The following is a 26,720-nucleotide window of genomic DNA, read 5'->3' as shown; positions in this document are numbered from 1 at the left end:
CAAACCCCAAAGTATCCACCTCGACGAAGGGAGGCGGCCGGCCCCGGGAGGAGTGTTTAGGGCGCGGGGTCCCGAAGGTCGCACGGCCAGACCGTGGGCCGGGACAGGGAAGCGGAGGCGATCCCGCCGTGGAGCACCCCGCCAGGTGCGCGCCCGCCAGGCCCCCTCCCCGGAGCGCGTGACCGCCCGGCCGCTGTCACCTTCCGGCCCCGCGGCGGCCCCGCCTCTTCTCCCGACTTCCTTTCCCGGGGCGCGCGGCTGGGCGGTGGCGGCGGCGGCGGCGGTGTCCTGCGTTCGCGGACCCGGAGCGGAGGACCGGCGGGGGCAGCCCTGCGGGTACGCGGCCTGCGCGCCACGCGGCGCGGCCTGGGCGCGGGGGTGGGGGACTCGCGGCCGGGGCTCGGGGCGGGGAGCCCTGAGGTTATCCCGGCTCCCGGGTGCACCTCATGCGGGTGCGGGCCGGGAGGGCTCGACAGCTTTCTCCTTCCAGGAAACCGAGGGAGGGTGGTACTGGGAGGCCGAGACTGGCAGTCACTTCCTGCGCCCACATGGCGAGGGGGTGGGGGGCGCCTGCTTTCCGTCCGGGAACGGAATCTGGGAGTGGTGGTGCGCGGGGGAGCGGGAGTTCCTCCCGGCCCTGGAGTGGCGTCCCTCGTGTTTCCGCAGCTGGATTCCGGGGCTCCAGTGAGCGTCACAGCCGACCCGGGGCAAGCGCCCGGGGCTACTACGTTCCCGTCCCTCGCCTCTGCTGCCCCTCCCACCTCCTGTTAGGCTGGCACCGATCTGGTACCCACCCTGCAGCGGTTATGGATGCTAACCCTTAAGGCCGGCGGTAAGCCGGCGCGGTCCAGCGTCGCTCGGTGTCGAGAGGGTTTACAGCCTTCTCGGAATTTGGGCAACATCATCGGGATAATCATGGTTCCCAGTCTTAGGCACTGCCGCGCCGCCCCGCCCAGATACAGGGAAATTCCCGGCTTCCTTCAGCCCAGACGCCTAGGCTTGCTCAAGACTTCTCACTTCTTGAGTTGCCCTCCTTCCTTGCCCTGTTTGGTCTCCCTTGAAAGCACCCCACCCCTTACTGGAAGTTTTAGGCCCCCTGTTGGAGGCCTGTTGGAGAACAGCTTGTGCCTGGCCCGCAGTGAGTAGAGCCCCTGTTACTAAAACTTTGCCTTAGTCATAGGGCTCGACACTTGTCAGTTTCTCCTCATTTGATTCGGTACTCAGGGTTGATAACTTCTGTTTCAGCTGGGGAAACCAAGGGAAAAGAAAAGGGACGAATTAATCCGGTTAATATCAGAGCTGGGACAGCTCCCGTGGGATTTGACAGGCATGGATAATAATCCTATGTGATTTAGGATAAGTTCTCTTGCCTGTCTGTAACATGGGATGTTACTACCTTTGCTAGAATGAGGCGTGAGTAAGATGATGTGTCTGACTTTCACAGTATTTGAAATATATTAGGTGATCAATAAATGTTCTCCTTTCTCCCTCCCATTCTCTTGTGCTGGCTCTGTTTCATCGGGGAGAGAACAAGTTGTGGGGGCAGGCATTTGTACTAAGTGGAAAACGATCCTATGAGAAAGCAGTGACTAGGTGTAATATTTGGGAATGTGAAACTAGGCGTGAATCCAAACTTCCGAAATAGTAACCTAATTTATTTTTTTCTTAAGGCCCGACACTGTCTGCGGTCCCATGATCCGTGATTTCTTTTTTTAAAAATTTTTTTTTTCAACGTTTATTTATTTTTGGGACAGAGAGAGACAGAGCATGAACGGGGGAGGGGCAGAGAGAGAGGCAGACACAGAATCGGAAACAGGCTCCAGGCTCCGAGCCATCAGCCCAGAGCCTGACGCGGGGCTCGAACTCCCAGACCGCGAGATCGTGACCTGGCTGAAGTCGGACGCTTAACCGACTGCGCCACCCAGGCGCCCCCCGTGATTTCTGATTGTAACTGAAATTGTCTAACTTTGCAGACCCAAAGTTTAAATGTGGTTGCGTTGAACTGGAAAGCAGATTTGCCAAAATGCTTTTCTCAACTGTTGTTTTCCGTCTAGACCCAGCATGAGTGAAGTTCCCTGCAGGAAACGTGATGACTATCTGGAATGGCCTGAGTATTTCATGGCAGTGGCCTTCTTATCGGCACAGAGAAGCAAAGATCCAAATTCGCAGGTAAGTGAGTGTTCTGGGAGAATGTTTGGACCCTCACTGGCACAGAGATCCCTGCAAATCGAACACATTACGAAAGGAAAAGAAAGACTCCACGGATGCCTGTCGCCTGAAAGGCAGAGGAAGTCTGTCTCCTGTGCTGCCTCCCTGGGTGCGTTCATGTTTCACATTCCATCATTCACCGCCTCTTGCGCCCACTCTGGGGTTAGGGGGTGCTTCCTGGGGCTTATGGGAGCTTCCAGAGAAAGCGAGCAAGGAGATAGAGAGAGCTCTTACCACACTGCCGGAAGCCGCATGCTTGCTTTGGAGCTCTGCAAGCTTGTGGTTTCATTTACTGCCCGTCCAGGGGCCGACGGGCCACTTGACGTCACCAGTGTCTGGACACGTTTCCCTGTAGGTCGGAGCCTGCATCGTGAACGCAGAGAACAAGATTGTCGGCATCGGGTATAATGGAATGCCAAATGGGTGCAGCGATGACGTGTTGCCTTGGAGAAGGACGGCAGAGAGAAAGCTGGATACCAAGTACCCTTACGGTAAGGCCTGCCTTGGGTTTCCTTCTGTTTGGTGCCATAGCCTTGGTGGTGCTCAGCTAAGATAGTTGGTCAGAAAGTATCATCTCTTTTCAGTCATCAGCAGCTGGACGGAAGAAGAATCCTGTTGAACCACCTTCGTTTCCTGCCCCCGACCCATACGTTCCAAAGAGTCAGTGCATGGGGGCCTGTTAGTGGTCTGTACACGGCCTGGCCCTGAGGTCCAGGGATCTGTTGTCTGTGGCCGGCCTGGTATGTTTCGCTGGCAGCCCGCCAGGCTGGGCGACACCCGAGCGTGGATGGTGGGCTTCTGCAGAGGGCCACAGCCCCCCGGAGAGGTAGCTGAGGGATGTGCACGCTGGCCCTGCCCATGCTTTCCTGGCTGCTTGGAAGCAAAGCCACCTGACCAAGGTCTGGCGAGGGCTTTGCTCTGAGGAGAAGCAGGCTTTGTTCAGCCCCTCTGCCTGTGGAGGAAACCTCAAGCTCGTCTCTGGGAAGTAGGAAATGACTGTGAGCGGGGCATCAGGAAATGGATGATGCCGTCTCTTCTTCCTGTTCTGGGGGCTTTATATTCCCAGGGTGGACCACAGGCCAGACGTGTGGAACCACATGGCCTGGCCAGCTCTGGTGTTCACCTTTCAATTAGGGAAGGGTGCTTCTTGTAATTTGTTGCGTATCTGAGCCCCAAGGAGAACCACTTTCGAGATTGGGCGGGGGGCGGGAACAGGCCACAGCCTCACTCGCTTTTCCTTTCATTCCCCGGACAACCAATGCTATACGAGAGGCGAATCGGGCTGCGAACGCTGGTTGCTGATTTTTCGTAATATGAGGACCTGTGTTTATGTCTGGAAGGGAACCCACCGCCTCGGTTGGGAGGAAAGCAGACTCAGGCCATTCAAATGGGAAAGCTTGTGCCTGTAGGAAACCCGCGTCGAGGAATAATGTAAGACCTTTCTGCTTTGTTGATTTGTCCATAGTAGGCTGTCCTCTGGGGTTTTCTCATGAAGAATTCTAAGTCTACATTAGCCTCATTTATATATTTTTACGAATATTCCTGGACCTGAGTCACGTTAAATAAGCCCCCTGAGTTTCTTTTTAAATTGCTTCAGGGCAACTGTTCTGTTTTCCAAAGAAAAAGAAAGAATGTGACTGGAGGTGGGGAAGGGACAGAGGAATGAGGGTAGGGTGGGGGTGGGGGGCTGCAAAGCAGTCAGGGTTTTCCAGGAATGAAACACAGTTGAGTGATTGGGGGATTTATAGTCAGTCTGTCCTTCTCACTCCAGCCCTGGAGGAGAGGAGGGTCCCGGACCCAGGAAGGTAGTAAACCTGTTTTCTCAGCCTTAGCTCTGTAGCTGAGTGGAGCTCCAGTGGAAAGATAAATGTGCTAACGTATTTGAGAAACTTTTTGTTATCCTGATTTTGGTTCTGTAAGCTTTCGATGGTAAGAGAGAAGGGAAGTGATCAGCTGTTTGTAGTAACACGTGATGGTAATTTTTCAGAGTACAGTTCAACGTCCCACGTAAAAACCGTAAAACTGTGGGGCGCTGGGGTGGCTCAGTCGGTTAAGCGGCCGACTTCGGCTCAGGTCATGATCTCACAGTCTGTGGGTTCGAGCCCCGCGTCAGGTTCTGTGCGGACACCTCAGAGCCTGGAGCTGCTTTGGATTCTGTGTCTCCATCTCTCTCTGCCCCTTCCCTGCTCACACTCTCTCATTCTCAAAAAAATGAATAAACAAAAACATTTAAAAAAACTGCAAAAGTGAAAAAGGTCTATGTGTTCAAGGTCTGCGCTGAAACATGACGAGCACAGTGACTATGTCACCCAGTCCACACAGTGAAGCCTCGGTCCTCCTGCCAGATGGGGGAATTCTTTTTAAAAAAAATTTTTTTTTAACGTTTATTTATTTTTGAGACACAGAGAGACAGAGCATGAACGGGGGAGGGTCAGAGAGAGAGGGAGACACAGAATCCGAAGCAGGCTCTAGGCTCTGAGCGGTCAGCACAGAGCCCGACGCGGGGTTCGAACCCATGGACCGCGAGATCATGACCTGAGCCGAAGTCGGACACTTAACCGACTGAGCCATCCAGGCGCCCCAGAATGGGGGAATTCTTAGGTGTCAGTCTGTCGCAAGGAGGTGGCTTGTAGAAAGGTGGGTAGGCGTAGGCATAGGCGGGTCCTGCTTGGTTCCTGAGCTGCTCTCCCTCAGGACCTGTGCCTTCTTGAGTCCCTGTGAGCCCCGGCAGATTTGTGGCAGTGACCCAGAAGCCCAAAGCTTTGCCTACGTTTGCAGCCCCTCACTTCCCAGTGGTCAGAAACCTCTCAAGTAGCCGATTGTATTTGTTCTTAGACGCTCGCTGCCTTTTGTCTAACTTGGAGGCCGTACCTTTCAGAGCTCCTTTCTAGAAGGAATGAAAAAAAAAAATCAACATAGGGATTTGTCCAACTTCACTGATTTTTTTTTTTGTAATTTTTATTGAATAGTTGCTGAATTTCAGGGCGGAGGTCGTCTGTCTGCATTATTTTTTTTTACTATCCATATGATACCTCTAGGTTTTCAAAGCTCTTTGCCCTTGTTTCTCAATTATTCATTTGACACGTGGTTATGCGAGGATGTAGACAACTTCCTTTCACAAGAGTAGGCTTGTAATTTGATGTGCCGTAAAAGTCGTAGAAGGTATTAAATGGTTTTTAAAAGGCATTTGGTATTACTACCATCATAATACACGGAAAGATGGGCTTTAAGTCTAAATAGTGATGGCTGGCTATGAACTGGGTGCTCAGACTTGTTTTTTTTTCAAGGGGTTTCAGGCCTCAGAGAAATACATGTTTGGATAGCCTTGGGTGTAATAGAAACGTTTGGTGATAATTGACCAAAACGCAAGTTCTTTTTTTTCCTTCCGTTTTAAGACTTCAATTGATTTTGAAATCAAATGACAATGTCTGGAATTAGTCGGCTTAACCCTTTCTTTCCTCACCACTATTAATAGTGGCTGACCTGCTCTCTGAGAAAGATAGATTATGTGCTAATCCCTGTAAAGGAGCTTTAGAGATCATCCAGAGTTCTAGACCAGTGATTTCCTAATTCTTTTCAATATATGAGGACCCTCTTTTAAATGTCAACAGAACTTCCAGGACCCCTGTATAATGCTAGTTAAACTATCCCTATCTTTCTTTGTTACCGAGGCATATTTGATGTATAACGTTATAGTAGAGTTCAGGTGCACGATACAATGATTTGTTGATAATTGTATGCACGGCCGAGCAATTCCCACAGTAAGTCCCATTAACATCCATCGCCTTACATCGTTACAAAAAATTTGTGTGTGCGATGAGAACTTTTAAGATCTTTCTGGCAACCTTGAAATATGAAACACACTGTTACTGTAGTCACCATGCTATACATTACATTCTCCAGGGCTTACTTATTTTATAATTGGAATTTGTACCTTTTGACCACGCCCCCTTCACCTGTTTCATCCATTCCTACCTTTGGCAACCACCAATCTGTTCTCTGTATCGGTGAGCTTTTTTTTTTTTTTTTTAAGAGTCCACACATAAGTGAGATCATTAACATCTTTTGGGTAAGAAAATCCATGGATAACAAAAGCTACTCGATACCAGTAACACTTTGCCTTACTCTGTACTTTATTAAACAGCATTTGTGTGCGTTTGGAAAAAGCGTATGTGTGTGCTACATGTGATGTTTCTGCTGTCTGTGGAACATACTTGGACCCCTTGCAGAAGCTGGGGAGTGCTTTGGACTCCTGTGCCCACAGAGTCTAAGCCTAATGTCTTGTGTGGATCGGAAAAGAAAGGCCCAGAAATGTAAATCACCTCTGTAATGCCACACAGACAGGGAGACATCCTGAGGTCAATGCTCTTTGCTACCCAGCTGTCTCTTCTGTGGGGCCCAGGAATTCAGCTCTTCTGAAATGTTGCTTCGGTCAGAACACAGTGGATCACCCGTTCTCTCCTTTTCACTATGCACTTGAGTGTGCGGAGGCTTAGGCGAGTAACTCTGTGGAGGTCAGGAGCTCAGGTGGTGGCGGCCTGTGCTTAGCATGAGGCAGAAGGCACATGGTTTGCTTTAACATTTCTCCGAAGGGGAGCTTGGGTTGACCAAGAACGTATACAACTTCATTGTCCTTATTAATTCTGGAAGTTTAGAAGCCGTTAGTCTTGCTTGACCCTTTTTGGAAAGGAGGGAAGCACAGAATGCTTGTAACAGAGAAGGACGGAGCATTTTCCGGGCTGTGTCTCCGGAGAGGCATTTTTAAGGGGCGTTTTTGTTCTTCCAACCTCAGGATCAAAACGTCACGAAACTATATGATTATAATGTAGTATTAATGTGGAAAATGAAGATTCCCCCTGCCACAGAAACTGTTCTTACCTCATTCTTTTCCTGAAAAACCCAAAAGGTAGTGTGATGTCAGTAACATTAAGCGGCAGGAAGAAGCCGGCGCGAAAAGTGACACCTTTTCGCACCTTTTCGCACGAGTGACAATTAAAAAAACCGGGAAGCAGCAGATTTATCTAATTTAACCATATAAAAAAGCTTTGGAAGATTTTTATTTTTAGGAGGGGGGTGGTTGCTAAACCTAGGATGAAGTATTCAGCTGACATTTTTAGTTCCTTTCTCTTCGTGAAATTCATTAGAACCAAGCACATTTGATCAAAATACCAATTTTATAAAATGGAGGTAAAATAACCCATGGTAATGCAGATAGCACACTTTCCTTGGGATTTCGTAATGGATTTTGACGACAGTTTACAGACCAGAGAGTTGGAGTGGAATCAACAGCTTTCATCCTTGAGAGCCGTTGTTAAAAACTTCCCGTTTGGGGGGGCGCCCGGGGGGCTCAGTTGGTTGAGTGTCGTGCTTTCGTGGTTCGTGAGATTGAGCCCCACATCGGGCTCTGTGCTGACGGTGCAGAGCCTGCTTGGGATTCTCTGTCTGTCTCTCTCTCTGCGCCTTCCCCGCTTGCTCACTCTGGGTTTCTCTCTCTCAAAATAAATAAATAAACAGTTCAAAGAAAAACCAGGCTTCCCATTTTCAATAGTAGTTCCAGTGCTCATCCAGCTCGCCTGTGTTTTACTGTTATGTCGTTTCCTGTTGGTAAGGAGTGTGCGGGTAAGATTGCCTCTCCGCCTGGCCGCCTCTTCTGTCCCAATCGATCGAGAAGCCAGGATCGCTCTGCCTGCCGCATCCCACTTGCTCATCATGGAGGCGACCATGGTTCTGATGTGCCCAGAGTGGGTGGTGGCCACACTCGAGGTGCATCAGGCAGAAATGGGAGACGCGGGGCTCCTTCCAGGGTCCGTTCATATTTCCGTAGGAAAACTCAGAAGAGGATATCATGCTGGGGAGGAGTTAATTAAAGGCATTGTTCAGCACGGCAACTTTGATCGGTTTTGCCAGTGCATGGTGGAGCTTCTTTAAATTTTATATTTAAATTTAGTCTTTACTTTTCAGATTTAGCATATTGTTAAGCATGCAGAGATGTCATTTCAGTGATTACTTAGCCATTTACCTTACCCCCTTGAACACTGACATTTTCCTGACTGCCACGCATGTGATGTATTTCTTCGGCATCCAAAAGGTTAGTCCTGAGAAACTAATTTATCAAGAAGTTAGGCGGCTGATCCTTCTTAAGCTGTGACTTCCTCAAAACTTGTAAGAGCTTCTTCGTAATTAAGATCAAATTTGTTCCTTCAGCCGGCTGAAATTGAACGCCCTCCGGTTTTGTTAGGCAGATCCGTGGGTTTGATGAGTTGCTGTTTCGTTTCCTACAGAATTCTAATTTCACGTCGCGGCTTTCCACCGCCCCTCCCCTGCTCGGCCTTTTCGCAGCCGTGGCCCTGACGGTGGGCTCCGGGAGGACCTTTTGTACCAAATAACGAATAGCCAACGGGAAACCTTTGAGCGACTGTACCCCAGAAAGAAACAAAGTAGATTGTTTTTATGAATCAAGGGGCCAACTCAGGTTTCATTGTGTGATGCTTGAGACAAATCGTAGAAATATAACGGCTTATGTCGGAGGCTCCCCCTGGAAATTAATCAGCTTGATGGAAGCGTATTTCACGTTCAGGTGTAGCTGTTTATAAATGGTCTTAAGAATAAATCATGATTTTGGGGGGTTAGTTTATTAGATTTTTGTCTATGTATTTTATTTATTTATTTTTTTTAAAGTAATCTCTACGCCCAATGTGGGGCTCCCACTCACGACCCCTAGATCGAGTTGTGTGCTCCAACTGAGCCAGCCGGAAGCCCATTTATCTGCGTGTTTTAATCTATAGATTCGTGGCTAATTGTTTTTGAAGAGCTCGAGATTACTATTTCACTAGGAATATCTACAAAGCATGTATAGATAGGAACAGGTTAAGTCCTGAGAAGCATATGCAAGAAAAGCTAAAATGCTCATCTCTGGGCATCCAACCTTCTCATAAAAATACACGGCGTTTGTCTTTCGTTTTACAAAGAACCAGTTTACCTCCTGGAAATTTGTATTCAAACCTTAAATAATCCAAAGGTAGTGATTTCCAAGTTAACGAACGGGAAGTGGGCTGAAGTTTTATCTTTGTACCGTTGCTCAAAATAAACGGTTTGTTGGGAAATTTAATAGTACCGATAAAATTTCAGGGTCACCTTCAATCTGTTTTAGATTTTTACATATGTGAGCACATTAATTGAGTGCAAGTGGATATTCCTTTTTTTTGTTGTTTTTAATTTTCTTTTAATGTTTATTTATTTTTGAGAGAGCAACGAGCATGAATGGCGGGGGGGGGGGTACCGAGAGAGAGGGAGACACAGAACCTGAAGCAGGCTCCAGGCTCTGAGCTGTCAGCACAGAGCCGGATGCGGGACTCAGACTCAGAAACTGCAGGCTGACGTCAGATGCTTAACCGACTGAGCCACCCAGGCGCCCCCCCACACCCCCCGCCCCCGCCGTTATTCCTTGTGATAAATATAACTTTTTCAAATTTTTTAATTCCGATAAGTCTTTGTTTAGAACTTTGGGCCACCATGCAGTGGGGTTCCAGGGGGGACCTGACAATGATGAGCTGCCTTAGTCTTTATTCTCTTGATCTGTTCTTTATTGTTTTGCTGATTTGGGCTGATCTTCTCTGAAATCGCTCTGAATTACTAAGGTGTTATTATATTTTGAATTTTTTTCATCAAGAATCTCTCTTCCCTATACCCTGTTGATACTGGTACCAAAATGAAATATGCAGTAAAACCTGGTTCCTAGAGATTTTTTGCGGATATTTGTATCGCTTTTCACATTTACTTTGTAGGACTTTTGTTTTATATTTGGATGAGATGATATATGTCTTTACAATTTTTTTTTTTTAATGTTTATTTTTGAGAGAGAGAGACAGTGGGGAGGGGTAGAGAGAGAGGGAGGCACAGAATCCGAAGCAGGCTCCAGGCTCCGAGCTGTCAGCACAGAGCCTGACGCGGGGCTCGAGCCCACAAACTGTGAGATCATGACCTGAGCTGAGCCGAAGTCAGATGTTTAGCCAACTGAGCCACCCAGGCGCCCCAATTATATTTGTCTTTAATACGCATATTAGCTGAGAAAGTCCCCACAGTGCTTAAAGCAGCAGTTGTCAGATTCAAGGGGAAGGATCCTGGACAAGGCTTCTGGAACTTAGGTTCTAGGTGTGGTATGTTTATACCCAGTGATTGTGGGGATGTTACTATATTACTTGCTGTTTATTTCTCAGTATCTTTATGAAACAAATGATCACTGAGGACCCCTTCAGTGCTAGAATTCTAAGGAAAAATTCAGCAATACAGCTTGGATCACATTGGATTAGAGTGCCATTTCTCTGCTCACGGGGTCCCAGGGGGTTCTGAAGCCATACTGGGGGAAAGCTGCAGATTTGTAAAACACTTCTGGAGGCCGTGACATGGAGAGAATATACATCATGTGTGGGGACAAATTAATAAGGAGAGAAACAGGCTTTATTCACTCTCTCCCTCCAGCGATTGGAAATCTGCTCCAGTCCTAAGATGAATCGACATGGGACAAGACAGGACGCACAAGCAGGAGGGGGCAGTCGAAGAGTATAGGTTACCCCACAAACCTGGAGATTCAAAGACATTGGATGAAGAAAGGTTGGAAGATAAGCAGTGAAGAAAAGGACCCCACATCGAAGTGCAGGAAAATAGATGAAGAGAGGAGGCAGGTACAGAACTGTAGGAGAGAAGAGGTTAGTCTTAGACCAGATGGAAGGGAAGGACTTCAGAAGTCCTTCTGTGAGTCTGTGCGACCACCTTTACTGAAACGTGGGTGCTTGCCTGGCATCGGGAAATCCCGTGATAAATGCAGAGTCTTGGTGAGAGCAAGGCAGTGGAGACGGGAGGGCCTACACACTCTCCCCTCAGCTCGCGCTCTGGAGGGTCGTCCCGGCCACTTAGCGGAGGTGTGAATTTTGTCTCTGTGCTTCTTCCAAATGATAGATGCCACAGTAAATTTAAAATATTGAATATGATAACTGAGCATGAATTTTTTAATTCTGCAATTAAAAGACTTTGTTCAGAATGCCATTAATTTTGGGTTTAGGTGGAAAAGGGAAGCAGAATCTCTAACTGTCCTTCTTCCTTATGCGAGCGAGTTACAACTTTCTAGGAACTGAAATAAATACTAAGGAATCATCCATTCTTCTGTTGGTTTGAGTTGTCTGTTGGTGATGGGGGAGTTCTCAAGTCACTTGTTTCCGTTTTAAAAATCATGACTATATTTTATTTATTTTTCTAAACATTTATTTTTGATAGAGAGTGCACGAGCAGGGAAGGGGCAGAAAGAGAGGGGGGGCAGAGGATCTGTGCTGACAGCAGCGAGCTCCATGTGGGGCTCGAACCCACAAACCGTGAGATCGTGAACCTGAGACGAAGTCGGACGCTCACTCGACCGAGCCACCCAGGCGCCCAAAAGTCACGAGTATATTTTATATCACAATACATTTTTCAGAGGACGTTGACCTGTGGCCCGGCATCCTCTCCGCACATTCCATGCCAGCACCCCGCGCTAGCAAATAAAAACGTACAAGGTCTGTTTTCAAGGACTTGGCAGACTAACAGTGATGGAGGTAGACGTTAATGAAATAAACAGATGCTGTTGCTTATTCCTTTCTGAGGAAGTGACCTTTAGGCTGAGAGCTGAAGGATTCGATGGGTTCCCGGAGGTCAGGGTTGGCTGGTCAGTGTTTGGGGCTGGGAAGGACATTCGCTGCGAGAGGGCAGGAGGGCGCTTGGAACTTTCTGTGGGAGGGAAAGAATTTGGGCCACACGGAGTACGGAGGCGAGGTTGGGGGCCGGCAGGGGGCGGAGGTAAGGAGTTTGGACTTACAAGATGAAGCTGGTGTGGGGGGGACCTGTGGGTGGTCCGGGGGATAGGAGATGGAGAGAAATGGAGGCAGCATCAAGAGGGCTGGGTGACACGGGGCTCAGAGAGGGAGTCTGACTCCCCCGGGCAGTCCTAGCCTGAGCGCCTAGGTTTGGGGGAAGCTTTGGCCCCTGAAGTTTGAGGTGTCTGTGAGACCTCCCAGTAGAAGTGTCAGTTGGGGGTGTGAGTGGGGACGGAGGTCTCGGTCCGAGACGTCAGTGTGGGCGTGTGTGGCATTCGGGTGACACTGTGCCATGGAAATGCGTGAGCACACGTAGGGAGCGTGTGCAGAGGCTGGACCCGGGGCTGGTCTCAGAACTGCAACACTACGAGGGTGGGTGGAGGAGTGGGGGAAGGAGCCTGCTCACAGGGATCGCTCGGAGCCCCCCCCCCCCGCTAAGGAGGAGGGAGCTGTGCGTTGAAGACTAACAAACGTCCTCGGGGGGGTCGGCGACACACAGGTCTTATTGGAGAGCGCAGTGCTGACGAAGTGGTGGGGATGGGAGGTGACGGCCTGTTGAAGGAAGAAAAGCAGCTGAGGAAAGCAGGACCCTGTATGGAGAGGGGGTTGGGATGGTTGTTAAGAAAGCAGGATGTTTGGGACGCCTGCGTGGCTCAGTGGTCAGTTAAGCATCCGACTCTTGGTTTCAGCTCAGGTCATGATCTCACGGTTCGTGGGATCGAGCCCCGTGTCGGGCTCCGCTCTGTCAGTGCAGGATTCTCTCTGTCCATCTCTCTCTGCCCCTCCTTGCCTCTCTCTCTCTCTCTCTCTCACAATAAATAAATAAGAACATAAAAAAAAGACGTTAGAGTGGCAGCCACATGGGAGATGGGGCCAAGAGAAGGGTTTCTACGAGGGGAGGGCCTGGGTCTTGTTAGTTTTTGCAGCACGCACGTGGGCTGGTTCAGCCGAGAGAGATTGCGGGCACACTGATGAGCGATAGAAGAGGGACACCGAGCGGGGCAGCTGACAGAGGTCCGTGGGTGGCAGGTGGCAGTGTGATCAGTCCCAGCTCCGTGAAGGATGCGGCAAGGTTATCAGCCGCAAGGAGGGAAGAGAGGGGTGAGCGGGTTCGGGCTTGGACGCTGGGGGGAGAGGGAAAAGAATGCGGTGCGGAGCGCAGAGTAGGGAAAGTAGGGCAGGGTCTCCAGCTCGTGTCTCATCTCAGAAGCCTGAGTCAGGTCGGCTCAGCCCCATTTTCTGCACGCCGAAACAGCATCAGTGAGTTGCCTGAGGCGGGCCTTGTAGAGCTGGAATTAATTAGAACACACACATCCTGACTCCTATTCCAGTGCTCATTGCTCAGTCCCGGTTTACCCTTTGAAAGCCATTAATGCAAGAGGGAGGCTTTGGATCTTCGCGGCGCGTATTTGCATTACAAAGCTGTCAAGCAGCGATTAGCGGTCTGTACCTATTCATGTTCTTCAGTAGCTTTTAGGCCTCAAACATGTATTTCGCATGAACCGCAGGAAGGGAGCTGGCCTGGCTTACCCACCGTTGGACTGCAGCATTTCCACACCCTCCTCCCTCTGACCTGATTGTGTGCCCTTAGCACATGGGGAAGCGATGTAATTAGAGTTCTGGGGGCTTTATTGTCAATAATGGAAACACCACAGTCAGAACTCTCTTTAGCCCTAAGCACTACCGTTGGGGCTAAGTGGCTCCCCTGGGTGCCATGAGTTGCTGCCAACAGCCTTGGCGAGAGGCAGCGAGGACGGAGGCAGGGGATGGGGATCAGAGTAGGAGAGACAGAGAGGGAGGAATGTCCGTTCTCCGCCTCCGAGCTGAGCAGCCCGGGGACGGAGAGGTTCTGTGCTGTGCTCTTCACGGACGCTCGTCCTTGCGATGCCGGGCCTTTTGCTGTCCATTTCACAGGCCGGGAGGCTGAGGCTCCACAAGAGGTGTAGGGACCTAGAACGAGCAGGTGGGGGAGGCAGCGCGTGAGGAGTGGCCGAGGGGACGTGCAGGGAGGAGGCGAGGGGACGGCAGAGGCTGCCGACGGCTCCAAGAACCGGGTGCCTCGGGTCCAGCCCTAGGAGGTGTGCCGGCGGGGATGGGTGTAAACACGGCTCTAGGACCGGGACACCGGACGCCCGAGGACTTGGCCACCTTCTAAGTGAGTGACTGACGTCCGTCTTCTCGGCCAGAATTCCTTTCCTCTGGCCGAGACCTCCTCTGGGCACGGGCCTAGCAGAACAGACTCGGGACGTTTTCCAGGCTCGGGGCTGTCGCTGTTACCTGCCCTTTTCCCACCCTCAGACTTCACGCTGGAATAATGAACGTGTCTCTGCTCGAATCGTGTGTCCCTCAAAGCCAGAAGGTTGTGAGGCCCCGTTCCACTGCGCGGCGGGGGAGGGGGGGTGCAGGGGGCAGTGGTGTTTGCGTCTAAGCACACGGAGTGGAACAGCTGGGGCGTGGTCAGGTGAGGCACGCGGGCTGTCACCTGTCACCCATCACCTGTCACCTCCGCTCCGGAAGACCCTCCTCCGGGGACCTGACGCCCACGCATCTTCATCAGTGGGGACCAGCCAGGGTTGAGGCCGTCCGTCCTCAGGAAACAGGCCCAGTTCTGCCTCTGGGGCACATGGCTTCGCTTGCAGCGCTCTTTTTAGTTCCCAAAGCTTTTCCCTGCCGCTCTCCTCACGTGGGTCTAGTTGTAACCCTGGGAGACCGGGAGGAGGCCACTGTTACTCCTGTTTGTCCTTGAGCGACGCCGGGACTGGAACACCCACCCGTGTAGGCCAGTCCCAGGGTTTAGACCCACTCTGTTCTGAAATGCCATTCGTAAGCCAGGTACTTTTCCCCACGGAACACTGTTCCCCGCAGATTCAGTTCCCCGTCTACCGACCAGCCTGCAGGTTTAACCCCTCGTTTCCCGGCCGTTCCCACCACTTGACCTCTTCGGTGCGCCTTCCGTGGCGCCTGCAGCCTTTTGCTGGGTGCTCGGGTATGTGTCTTGGGTGTCCCCCGCCGGGCCGGGCCTGAGCTCCGCAGGGGCCGGGGCTGGGTGCCCTGCCCCGTGGGTGCCCTGCCCGCGACCAGAACTCATCGCGACATGCATACACCACATGGTTTCAGATTAAAACTGTTTCCTCCTGGTACAAAGGGAGGCTCCGTCGGCTGGGGGTGGCCGCGTTCTGGCTGAGAGGCCGAAGAGCGAGCTGGGCTTCGGAACTCGCCAGAAAGGCTGTGGGCCAGCGGTGGGTGGGCCTGGGTGGTTGGGGCTGGCTTCAGGCACTGATGAACTGCCTTCTAACTCGCTTCTCCCTCTTCCTCACCCCACCTCTGTCCCCAGTCCATCGGGCACTCTCGTACTGAGTCTGGTCGCTACTTTTCAGGTGTGGAAACTTGACGGAGGGGAGATAAGGTAGAGAGTTGACCTTGCCTGGGCACGAAATTCTTGGGATGCTCGCTTTGGATCTCGGGGTAGCCGTAATAGTGAGCATTTGATAACGTTCGGGGGCGATATTGTAGGGGTGGGGGTGGGTTGGGGGGGTGCTTAAATGTAGAGGCTACTCTGTTGTTAAATTATTGATGTGAAGGATGGGTCCTTTGGAGGCTGGCAGTGATGTATGAGGCCCTGTCAGGGTATCTTTCAATAATTAAGAAATAAGTAGTTGAAATTCCATTTTAGCTCCAGAAGCCCCAGTTCCCTAAATGGATCTGTTAGAGGAGGATGTACATGCCACACCCCTCGGTGGACTTTTCAAAGCTGTGGGGCTTCAAGCACAGGGAAGAGGGCGCCTGAGCCCCGACAGAGAGATGTGCCGGGGTTCAGTGACTCTGATAGCTGTAGGACCCCTGAAATAAAAACACTTAGACCATCATTTCAAGAAAGGATTTAAAGAAAATTTTTTTTAATGTTTACTCATTCCTGAGAGAGAGACAGAGCATGAGCAGGGGAGGGACAGAGAGAGAGGGAGACACAGAATCCGAAGCGGGCTCCAGGCTCCGAGCTGTCCACATAGAGCCCGACGCGGGGCTCGAACCCACGAACGGTGAAATGACCGAAGTCGGACGCTTAACCGACCGGGCCACCTGGGTGCCCCAAGAAATAACGACAGCTTCATCATCAGGATGGAAATGGAATATCTTGTAAAAATTAACATTGAGTTATTTTTTAAAACACATAGGTCAATTTTGAACTCGGGTGCCCCATTTCATGTCAATGATTTTTTTTTTTTTAAATGTTTATTATTTAGTTTTGAGAGCGTGCTAGCGGGGGAGGTGCAGAGAACGGGGGACAGAGGATCCGAAGCGGGCCCTGCGCTGACAGCGGCAAGCACGATGTGGGGCTCAAACTCACGAACTGCAAGATCATGACCTGAGCCAAGGTCGGACGCTCAGCCCCAGTGCCCCTATGTCAATTATTAATTGCAGGGTGAAGCCTGCCACCTTTTCAGCCTGGAAGGCCACGTGCAGACGCGTCTTGGCACTTGAGTTCTGACCCTGTGTCCTGGCAGTGAGCGAACTGCCCCATGCTTGTCGTGTGAGTGGCCGCCTCGCCCGAGCGCCCTCCCAGTCAGGGCAGAGGCAGACCCGCCCACCCCCCCACCCTGCTCCCCAGAGACTTTCTGAGGCTCGTGCATTGCATGCTGGAGAGCGTCAGCGGAAGGCACCACGGGCACCTGCCGAGGGGCAGCAGGTGTTCCCGGTGTGAACCTCCGACCCGCCCCTACTGGAGCCCACGTTCTAGGTCAGCCTTGGCCGCACGCCAGCCTGCCCCACGTTCTAGGTCAGCCTTGCCAGAGTACCCCTCAGGCCCGACCAAATCATCTGCTTCAACCTGGACCACTGAAAACGAGGAGTTTTAACCAACCTGGAGACTTTCTTCAGCAGGAAGAGAACCTTGGTTTTCCCGACTCCCACCTCTGTCCAGCCCAGCGTTTCCCCTCACGCCCTGCTAGCACACGGAAAGCAGCTGAGGCCAGGGCCACACTAGTGCTGCTAAACTGTTTGTGCAGCAGTTAGCCTTTGGTTAGCATTATTTGTGGGGGTTTTTTTTACACTTATTTAAGTAACCTTAATAATACTGCCATCTAAAACAGATATTGTCTTAGTCTCACATGAGATGAAAGTCAAGTCTATAAAATGGTGAGTCTCTCACATCGAGCCAGGATGGAATATATCCTGTTAATTTGTCAAACTTCTAGAGAACCGCCTACATGAGACAGTGAGGATTAATCAAGCCCTAGGAAGAGGGAATTTGAAAAATACAGTTTTCTAATTATACAATCTCTTCTCAGTGGTCCAAGGTTAATGCAGTTCTGAATTCTGACAGTTAGTAATAGAAAAGAAAAAAAAAAAAAAGACCACAGCATATGAATTGTCTTATAATTACCTGAAATAGAGGTTCTCTTTCTGGCAATCAAGAACTTTATAAGCATTAATCTGATATTTTCCAGCATTTGATTCTTTTCCTTTTCAACAGTGTTGAGAATAATTGAAAGGTTGTGTGTCATCCTCTGTGCTTATCAAATATACTTGTACTTGGAGGTTTCTTCTGCTTATAACTGAGTCAGAGATGAGTAATTCTGGGTAGAGAGTTGGAAAATTTGTCCCTTTTTTTTTTTTTTTTTTTTTTTTGGACAATTGAGCTATCTTAGGAATACCTCCTAGTGCCTGTGTATGTTTGGGATACTTGGTCCTATTCCTGCTATGAGTATAAAAACTACGTTCATCTCAAGGTCACGAACAGAACCTCTCCCGGTTGGTTGGTTTTTGCTCTTACCTCTCTGCAACTCTTGACGTCGTTATTCCCAGGCAACACAATAAAAATGCTGGCACTGGGAAAAGATCGATTTATTCTTTCATTTATTGCTGTCAGATATCTGTGGAGTGTTTATCATAGTGAGAAGAGTTACGGAGAAGTCTCAGAACACCTGAGGCAAAGGCCCGAGAGAAGGTGGGTTGGAAATGCAGATTCTAGGCTATTAACCGATAGATCCGCCCTCTGAGAATCTGCAAATGCATGGATTCTTAGTGACCACAGGAAAAAAATCCAAGAGCAAGACCGGACCTTGGGAAAGGCCCCAAAAGACAAGAGAAAGAAAAGGACCCACAGAAACATAAGAGACTCCACAGGGCCTGGTGCGCACCCGAGAGGGTTTCGAGTGGAGAGCTGGCTGTAAGCATGGGCCTGGCGAGCAGGCCCATCCAGAGATGGCAACCAGAGGGAGACTGCATTTTGGTGAAGATAAGGCCGTCCAGGGGGCGTATGTGGGAGCTGGCTCTTCCCCTGCTCATCTGAGCGCTCTATCTTCCCAACTGTCTGTCTGTCGGGAGCTTGAAATTGGCCACGTGGGAGTATTCACACCCCCGAAATCAGCAGATTCTATAAATCAGGGCCTTTCCAGCTCCCACCGCCCCCCCCCCATGATTGTAAATGTTACTAACATATTACAGAGGTCAGCAGGTTTCCATAGTTACATACTTTTTACATGGCAACCCAGCACACATAGCTCACACTTGAAACACACACACACACACACACACACACACACACACACACCTGAAACAGTTTTTAGGAACAGCACTTAACCTCTGTCATATGGACACATTCAGATCTCTTCTGCTTTCAAACATTTCACTAAAAAGAGGGATGAAAAAGCTGTTTGTAACTCAGTAAACTTATTTCTTGACCTACAGTTTGAAAAGGATTGATTTAGTGAAAACTCGAGCTTATGTTCATTACTGGGTGAAGAGATGATTATTTTATTTATTATTTTTTTTTATGTTTATTTATTTTGAAAGAGAGAGTGCACACGAGAGCAGGGGAAGGTCAGAGAAGGGGGGGGACAGGGGATCCGAAGCGGCCTCTGTGCTGATAGCAGAGAGCACGATGTGGGTCTTGAACTCACAAACCACGAGATCATGACCTGAGCCGCAGTCGGAAGCCTGACCGACTGAGCCACCCAGCCACCCCAAGAGCTGATAATTTTAAAAATGAATTAGCCTAGCGCTTGTAGACAGGACAGTTTCATCTCGAAAGGAAAATGCTGAGAAGATGGCCCGGTCAGAGTGGAGACCGAGGCCACGGTTGTAACGGAGAGACGCGGCGCGGGGACGAGGCCGTTGGGCCTCAGGAGCGGGGCCTCGTGATTTGCCATCGAGAGCCTGTCTTGGAGAAGAACCAGCTGTTCTAGTGGATGGAGGGAGGAAACTGGACACAAGAGCAAACGGCCAAAAATTAGATTACCTGGTGTTGCAAAACTCGCTTTTATTTAGTTCCTCGGCAGTTCACTTTCTCGGCGTCGCGACCTCCTGCCAGCCAAAGGCACGCACATGCCTCGGTGAGGGTCACACAGCTTCAAGGGGCAGCTGGGCCTTGACCCTGGTGCTGACCGCAAAGCTCCCGCTTCCTCCACCCCTGCCTGGGAGGTGGAGAGTAGAGGGAAGGTTCTCAGCCTGCAGTCAGGCTGGCCAGAGCCCTGGGGCCAGCCCTTCACAGGCCAGCCTGCTCTTTGTGGCCCGAGGCAGATTTGGGGGTCACCTGGCATTTGGTGGTGAAAGGAGTCCTCAGACCCCACTCTGACCGGCCTACTGTAAACGAATCCGACGGACAGTCACGTGAGTCTGCCCGTTCCTCAGTGAGGACGCGGTGGGGGCCCGAGGCCTGGCCAGATGGTGCCTCGTCGATGGGTCAGTCTTGCAGGGAAACGCAGGGCGCTTTTGGACGGGAGGCCAAGCGTCAGAGCCGCAGGGGTCGTGTGGAGCGCAGACCTCAGAGGCCAGTGCCAGGCCAGAAGCGTCTCAGACCTCAGGATCAGACAGACAGACAGACGTGAGGAGTTTGCAAATCACCGGGCAGGGTTGGGCTGGGGTTTCCCTCCTCAGCCTGGGAAGCTGGTGTTCACCAGATAGGTTTGGCGGGCCAGGGGTTCTGGGGGGAAGGCTGGAGGGGGCATTTGTCAGGACCGAAGTTGAGGGGGCACAGGGATGAGCGAGAGAAGTCAAGTGTGGATGGAACACTGGAGCTCTGCGTTCGTCTTGTCCAGTTTTGGATCCGCGGGTTTGGGGACTTGGAATGGTCCCTTTTCGGGGGCCTCCTCAGTGTCATAGTGCCCAGTAGACCTCACATCTCTCCAACAAACAAGAAGCTTTGTATGTCGCTTCTTGTGATTTTGTAGCTGAGAGAAAGGAAGTCTGTTTGTGACCCCGTGTATTCTTTCTGTAGACCACCCTTTATACGGGGATGTCGGAGGCCGCCCCCGAGAACCTGTTTCCTATGGTAATTTTCATTAACGAATCCAGACCACACGATGTTAAATTTTGTCCCCAAACTGCCTCAGATGAATTAGAGGAAGACAGTTGGAGTCACTGTGACCATTTTTAGGGATTCAAACGAAAGCACTAGAATAGTGTTTCCTAACAGACTCGGAAACTCTGTAGTTCTGAATATTAATACCAGCACCATCAAAAAATATTTATTAGATGGGAAAGCATAGTTTTGATATTTGAATTTAAGAGGACTTCCTGCATTTCCCAATGTCACTGTCAATAATTGGAATCTGCATTTCCTCCTTTATTCATTCAATAAATATTTAACACCCATTATGTTCATGGCACCGCATTGGACTCTGGGGGAGTTACAAAGAACCTAAAAGACTGGTCTCTGCCCTCGAGGGGGAAATAAAAGAAACAATTACATCTAATTGTTTTTTACAGGGAGCCGTTGTTAATCCCAGCCTGGGAACGACCCGGTCACCAGGGATGGAAATGGGGGCCAAAAGGGGACTCTCTGAGGCCAGTGTCCTCATAGCCACTGAGCCTGGGAGCCTTTCTTTTCTCTCTCGTGGCATCTCGGGGATGGTGGCCCAGGTCCCTCTGTGGCCGGCGGGGATTATTCTCCAATGGGCTGTGATCTGATCAAGCGCAGTTTGTTTTTTTTTAGAATTTCTTACAATGCCCGGCAACTGTTCATTTCCACATATATGACCAAGACCCCCTCAGTCGTGGCATTCAGAGACTGAAAGGAGCCCTCCCAATGCTTCCTGAGAGGGCCCCAGCACAGGGACACAGGCGGGCATTGCAATTCTACCGGTACCTGAAAAGCGGGCGGCCCCGGGGCGGAAGGTGGGCCAGGGGCTGTATCCTGGCTGAGCCAGAATAATTAATATGGCTGAGCCATATTAATACCGATTCGGGGACCGAGTGTGTCACAGCTAATGCGGACAAGAGCCACGAGCTTAGGCTGCTGTTCATCTAAAGCTTCAGTACTCCCAGAAGAGGGTGTTAAGTGTAGAAGGTTGGTGGGTTGGAGAAGGTGGGGGCCCCCCTGGAGGGCCCCCACATTTATAATTCTGGCAGTTTTGTAGGATTTGGACCACGGCCAGATTGTCGTTAATTTGTTCAACAGACATTTATTTTACCGCTTGTGTGCTTAGTGTGTGTTAAGTCCCCTTGGAGTTACCAGAGGGTTCTGCAACGCAGTGTTTCTGAAACGTGTCTGCACATGAGAATCATGAGGGCGATTCTCTTAGAAATCCACATCCCAGGCAGGACACACCCCAGACGAGTGCCGACGAGTTTGCAGATTATGATACAGTTTTGAGCGATGCACCCAGAAACTTGAATAACGACAGAAGAGGGCAAAGCGGCCACCTCACTGAGCGGGCAGGGGATTCTAAACAGAATCAGGGCTGGGAGTAGAGCTCCCCTGAGGAGAGGGCACCTTGAAGCTTAGGAGGTGGGAGCACCTGGCCAACGGCTGGGGAAGATGGGTGGGCTTCCAGGTGTAGGAGAGGAGAGGCGGTGCTCCCTTCACCCTTGAACTCAGGCCCGTGTGGGGATCGCTGTTTGGGGATCGCTGCCGGAACGGGCCAGTGTGGCAAGAACTTGACGTTTCATTAAGTGGATGAATGTTTCCTTCTAAACGAAAAGCCGCTGGTTGTCTGCCGGCATTTTTCTTGTGTGTATGTGGGCCGAGATCCATGGGGTGAAGCGGATCCCTCGGGATAGAAATACTCAGCTTCACTTCCTGGTTCTCTTGCTCTTAAAATCGCACCCTGCCCTCCTAACGGCCACCGCGAATATCCTTGCATGTGAGTAGCAACGCACAAATGAGCCGTTTTATGTGCGCAGTTCCATACCCCAGGGTCCTGTGGAGCCATGAGCTATTGCCGTGCTTAGGGTGGGTGGAGATACTTGACCTTGGCCCCTCCTGGCCGCGCCAGGTGCTTACAGACCCAGGGCTGCAGCTCCCCCTGAACGGTTTTACTGCTAAAAGCCAACCTGTTAGACCACGCGGCCCTCATTTGGTATTCTCGGTACTTTCCGTTTCTAATCACTTTTTTAAAAATCGAGTCTGTTCCATGTGTCTTCTTCAGAGGGGCACGTGGAATGCTTCGGCAGCGTCGGTACGTTCCTCGTGAGTTATGCTGTTTTCCTTTTCTTTCTCTTTCGAACCCGCAGTGTGCCACGCCGAGCTGAATGCCATCATGAACAAAAACTCGGCCGACGTGAAAGGCTGTACTATGTACGTTGCCTTGTTTCCCTGTAATGAATGTGCTAAGCTCATCATCCAGGCAGGTAGGAGCTGGGCGGGTTCCATTTGTCACATTTGCGTCGCTGCCCGCTCATCGGCGGCTCATTGCAAAAGTGCTTGGTCTTAACTTGTTATTGTTTGGACCGAAATTAATTGCACTATCAACTTTGCAAGGTATTTCCTGTGTTTTGGTTTTGAACGGTGCCAGGTATTCTAAGACTAATTGTATCCTCTGCGATTCTTAGCATGTTTTTAATTTAGTTTGCAACCTGAACTGCAAGCTGCTAAAAAACCACACCGGCGTTGCATATAATTACCGTCAATTTACTGTTCTCTGACATATTGTGCATAGATTAGGGGGAGGGAGAGGAATGAACTTCTGTCAGAAGCAAGGTCAGCTGGGAGGCTGCATATGCAATTTTAATTTGTATTAATATATGGTAGATGTTTTAGGACCTAAACGTATCTTCGCATATAAATGTCATAAGACTCGAACGGTACTACTTTAAGTTTTCCTTACGCTACAGTTACCATAAATCTACACCATTGTATTCTGAATAGTTCACCTTTTTCATACTGTCACATCTAAGATTCAGCCACACTTTATCTCCATAAAGCTCTCAGCTTGAGATTTAAAGACTTATCATGTTAGCCAGATGTGTGGTTTAAAGGGGCCGTTCATCATGAGCCCGGGGGTCTCTGAGGAGAAGAGGTCTGGTGATATCAGACTCAGAGGCCGGCCCCTGTTAAAGAACGTCGTGGAGTTTTCCTCCGCCCGCGTGTACCCAGCTTCCTGTGGTCCCTTCAGGGGCTGGAGGAGGAGCAGGGTGGTGTATCAGGTGCCCTCCAGTTAGCCCTGCCCTGCGGGACAGGAAAAGAAAACAAATCTGCTGTCCATGGAGCTGGCTGGAATTGGTCTGCAGAACCATTCTGGGAACCGCGATGGCACTTGCCTCTGATTTTCGCCAACATGTCCACTCCCCTGCATCAGCCTCCTGAGCGGACAGAAGTTGTCTTTCGCCTGAAGAGTATTTGCCCGCAGTAAAGAAACTTTGTTAATCGGATCAAGGCTCGACTACCTGACGTGTTTTTACTTTGCACGTGTTAAAAAAAAAAATCTATAAAGACTGGAGGGCAGGTTAAAGATAACATCGTCTGCCGTATTGGAAAGTGGCCGATATGTATTTCAGTAACTGGACACCGTGTGTAAGCACACTGGGAAAAGGTGATTAATCATAGACACGACAGGGCTCGGTATATGTCTGCGTTCTGTTGCCGTATCTATTTGTGCATATACTAATGGGGCTTCTTTCGGTGTCAAAGGTATCAAAGAAGTTATTTTCATATCTGATAAGTACCACGATAGCGATGAGACCACAGCCGCGAGGCTCCTGTTTGATATGGCTGGGGTGGCCTTCAGGTAAGCAGAAGGGCTTGGGGTAAAGGTCGTCGAAGGCCTACTGAAGAAACATTTGAGCTCGCTGATGTTTCATTTCTACTTGTGATGCCTGACTTCCACACTTGGAAGCCTCGTTTTACGTGCGATGGGCCAAGGATCCCAATGTTATTTTAGGGGTAGATTTTTAAGAGCAGTGACAGAAGTATCTGACGATGATCTGAGGAATGATCTTGCCCTTAAATATTAGTAGCTTTCTGGGGTTTGGACTAAAATTATTCTAGTAGGGAGAAAATTTAACTTCACAAGTTTTACCATATTAACGTTAAACTTCTGTGAAGTTTGCAAATGTAACAACTCTGGCATTGAAAATTTAGGACGCAAGTAACCCGCTAGGTTGAAACACCATGTAAAAATGCTTTTTACAACAACATTTTAAATGGAGATTTGAAGTTATTTCGACCTTTATGCTTATCTTTGCTGGGCAAAGATTGGGAGGTATGTTTACTTGCAGGTAAGTTCTACCACCTTCGATTCATGGTAAGAAACTTCGTTTGAGACTGAAAGCTTTCAAAGCAATTCCTTTGCAGTATTGGTGGTCAGCAGTGGGGTGCTGTAATTAGTAATGTACTTCTGTTCATCACCAGGGATAGAAGTTAGATGTGACGGATCTCTTGAATTGCTTTGCCTTATGAGGCTTTACATGCAGATTGTTTGCATAATAATGATAATTAGATATTCACTGTTTACTGGTTTTTAAAAGAATACAGCCAGTCCGCAAATACTGTCCTGTTAACTGTTTTAAGAAGGTACATCAGTGAGTAAAAATATATAGCGGGTTTATTTTACTTCTGCATTTTTAAAATGTGACTTTAAAAATTACTCCACACTAAAGCTGGCTGGGTTTTTTGCTGTGTACAAGAGGCAAAGGAAAATTTGCTCTTTTTTTTTGTTTTTTTTTTTTGTTTTGTTTTGTTTTGCTTTCGAGCGATTCCAGCTTGGCTGCAGAAATTTCCTAGGAAGGAAGATAAATCTGGTGGGAAAACTAGTAATCGGGTGTCATGTTGTGCAGCTAACTTGTTAGAAATCCTTTGACTCCCTGATAATTCATGAACTCCGCTGGCTGGAGAACACACAGACCGAGCCACCCCATGTATTCCTTTTTTTGTCTTAGTCTTTTCTGGTTCGTGTCCCTCTCAGTATGGTGCACTATAATTGGCTCCTATAGAGATAAGATATCAAGTGAAATCCCGGGAAATTTTTTCCTCCCCACAGAAAATGTAGGTTAAGCCAAAGTAAACAAATTGCTTTAAACTACTCACTGGATAATATCTCTATATATTTTGTTTCTTATGTTTAGGAAATTCACACCAAAGTGCAGCAAGATTGTCATTGACTTTGATTCAATTAACAGCAGACCGAGCCAGAAGCTTCAGTGAGTTACATCTCATTAAATCTCCAAAAGATTGGGATTATCCTCTCCTAAGAAGCTGCTAATGCCTTTCATCTTGAAGTTACACATAACTTTTTAATGGTCAGTACAGCAAAAGTAGACATCTAAAGTATATAAAGCCTCAAATCTTCCTGTCTCTCTTGTCACGTGGAATCTGCATCTGTTTCAACTATTGATTTAGGGTTTAAAGTAAAGATGTAGATGGCCTGTCGCACAGGGCAGGAGTGGCCTCCCGCTGCGTGTCCTGGTTTGCTTAGGACGCTGGTGGCTCCCCTGCATTTCACAGCTGGTCCTCGCCGCTACAGGTGCTGGAAGGACAAATAAATAATTGTTGTCGTGTTCCTGGCAGGATGATCAGACACACTGACTTGAACATCTGGCCCCAATGAAGCAGAACATGTAGTGCCCTTGGAAAAAAAAAAAAAAAAAAAGACAAAAATAGGACCCACATGACGGTAGCTAATGCGGAAGATTTGCTTCAGGGAGTTGAAACCCCCTCCACCCACCCAAAAACCCTAGGCAGGATAGCACATCTGTCCTGAGAAATGCTGAGCACACCTGAGTGGGGGACACTTCCTCCGCTTCTGCTGTCCTGCAGCCCGCAGTGTAATGGCACGTTCTTCTTGGGGGGGTGGGGACCCCTGTTCTTGTTTCTTAATTTCAGTGTGTTCATCACGCAGCGCTCTGACATTAGCCTCTCTGAACAATGAGTTGTTCCTGGAGGAGACAGCCTGTCTCCCCTCTTCGCCCCCGAGACCGCGCCTGCTGGGGCATCAGGGTTGGGGGGACCGAGGTGGTGCGGGCACCAGCTTCCTTCATCGTGTGGGAAGAGTCGCTGCGCCCCCACGTGCCAACACGGTTCATGGCCAAGGCTGCTCTCCAACCGGGGAATAAATGAATTCCCACCCTGTAAGTGAGATGGGAGGAAATCCAGCCTGCCTCCAGTCGGTTTAGAGTCCAGATCTGCTGGTAACGGGAGCTCCTCTGTGCTCCTGGCTCCTGGCCACCACGCCTCCAGCAGCACACCTCCCCAGTGTCTTCCCGGCCTTGGGGGCGTGGCTGGCCTTGGGGGTGTGGCTGTGCACCTTGTCTTTACTCTCCTTTAGATTTTATTAAACACACTTGGTAGCTTTGTTGAGAAAAATGGGTTCTTTATCCTGGAGATTATTACCGTTTTCAAGCGCTCTTGTGTTCTCATGAGTTTTTATTTTGTCTCTGAGGTTTTGTACTCTGTATTCCAGGACGTCTTTGTAACTTGGCTCCTTACCAATATTATTAAAATCTTATTAAAATCCA

General features: G+C 49.6%; 1 protein-coding gene across 1 annotated transcript; it reads left to right on the top strand.

The window, feature by feature from the left end:
- Positions 1-259: 259 nt before the first annotated feature.
- DCTD (dCMP deaminase) lies at positions 260-26,720 on the top strand. The gene is made up of 6 exons (XM_030312089.1): positions 260-336; positions 2,055-2,169; positions 2,564-2,699; positions 22,503-22,619; positions 23,899-23,995; positions 25,332-26,720. The coding sequence occupies exons 2-6, from the start codon at positions 2,062-2,064 to the stop codon at positions 25,408-25,410; spliced, it is 537 nt and encodes a 178-aa protein (XP_030167949.1). The 5' UTR covers positions 260-336; positions 2,055-2,061; the 3' UTR covers positions 25,411-26,720.

Source organism: Lynx canadensis, chromosome B1, assembly GCF_007474595.2.
Source record: "Lynx canadensis isolate LIC74 chromosome B1, mLynCan4.pri.v2, whole genome shotgun sequence".
Taxonomy (NCBI): Eukaryota; Metazoa; Chordata; class Mammalia; order Carnivora; family Felidae; genus Lynx; species Lynx canadensis.
Note: the sequence above shows the minus strand (reverse complement) of the source record. Positions and strands in the feature narration are given on the sequence as shown.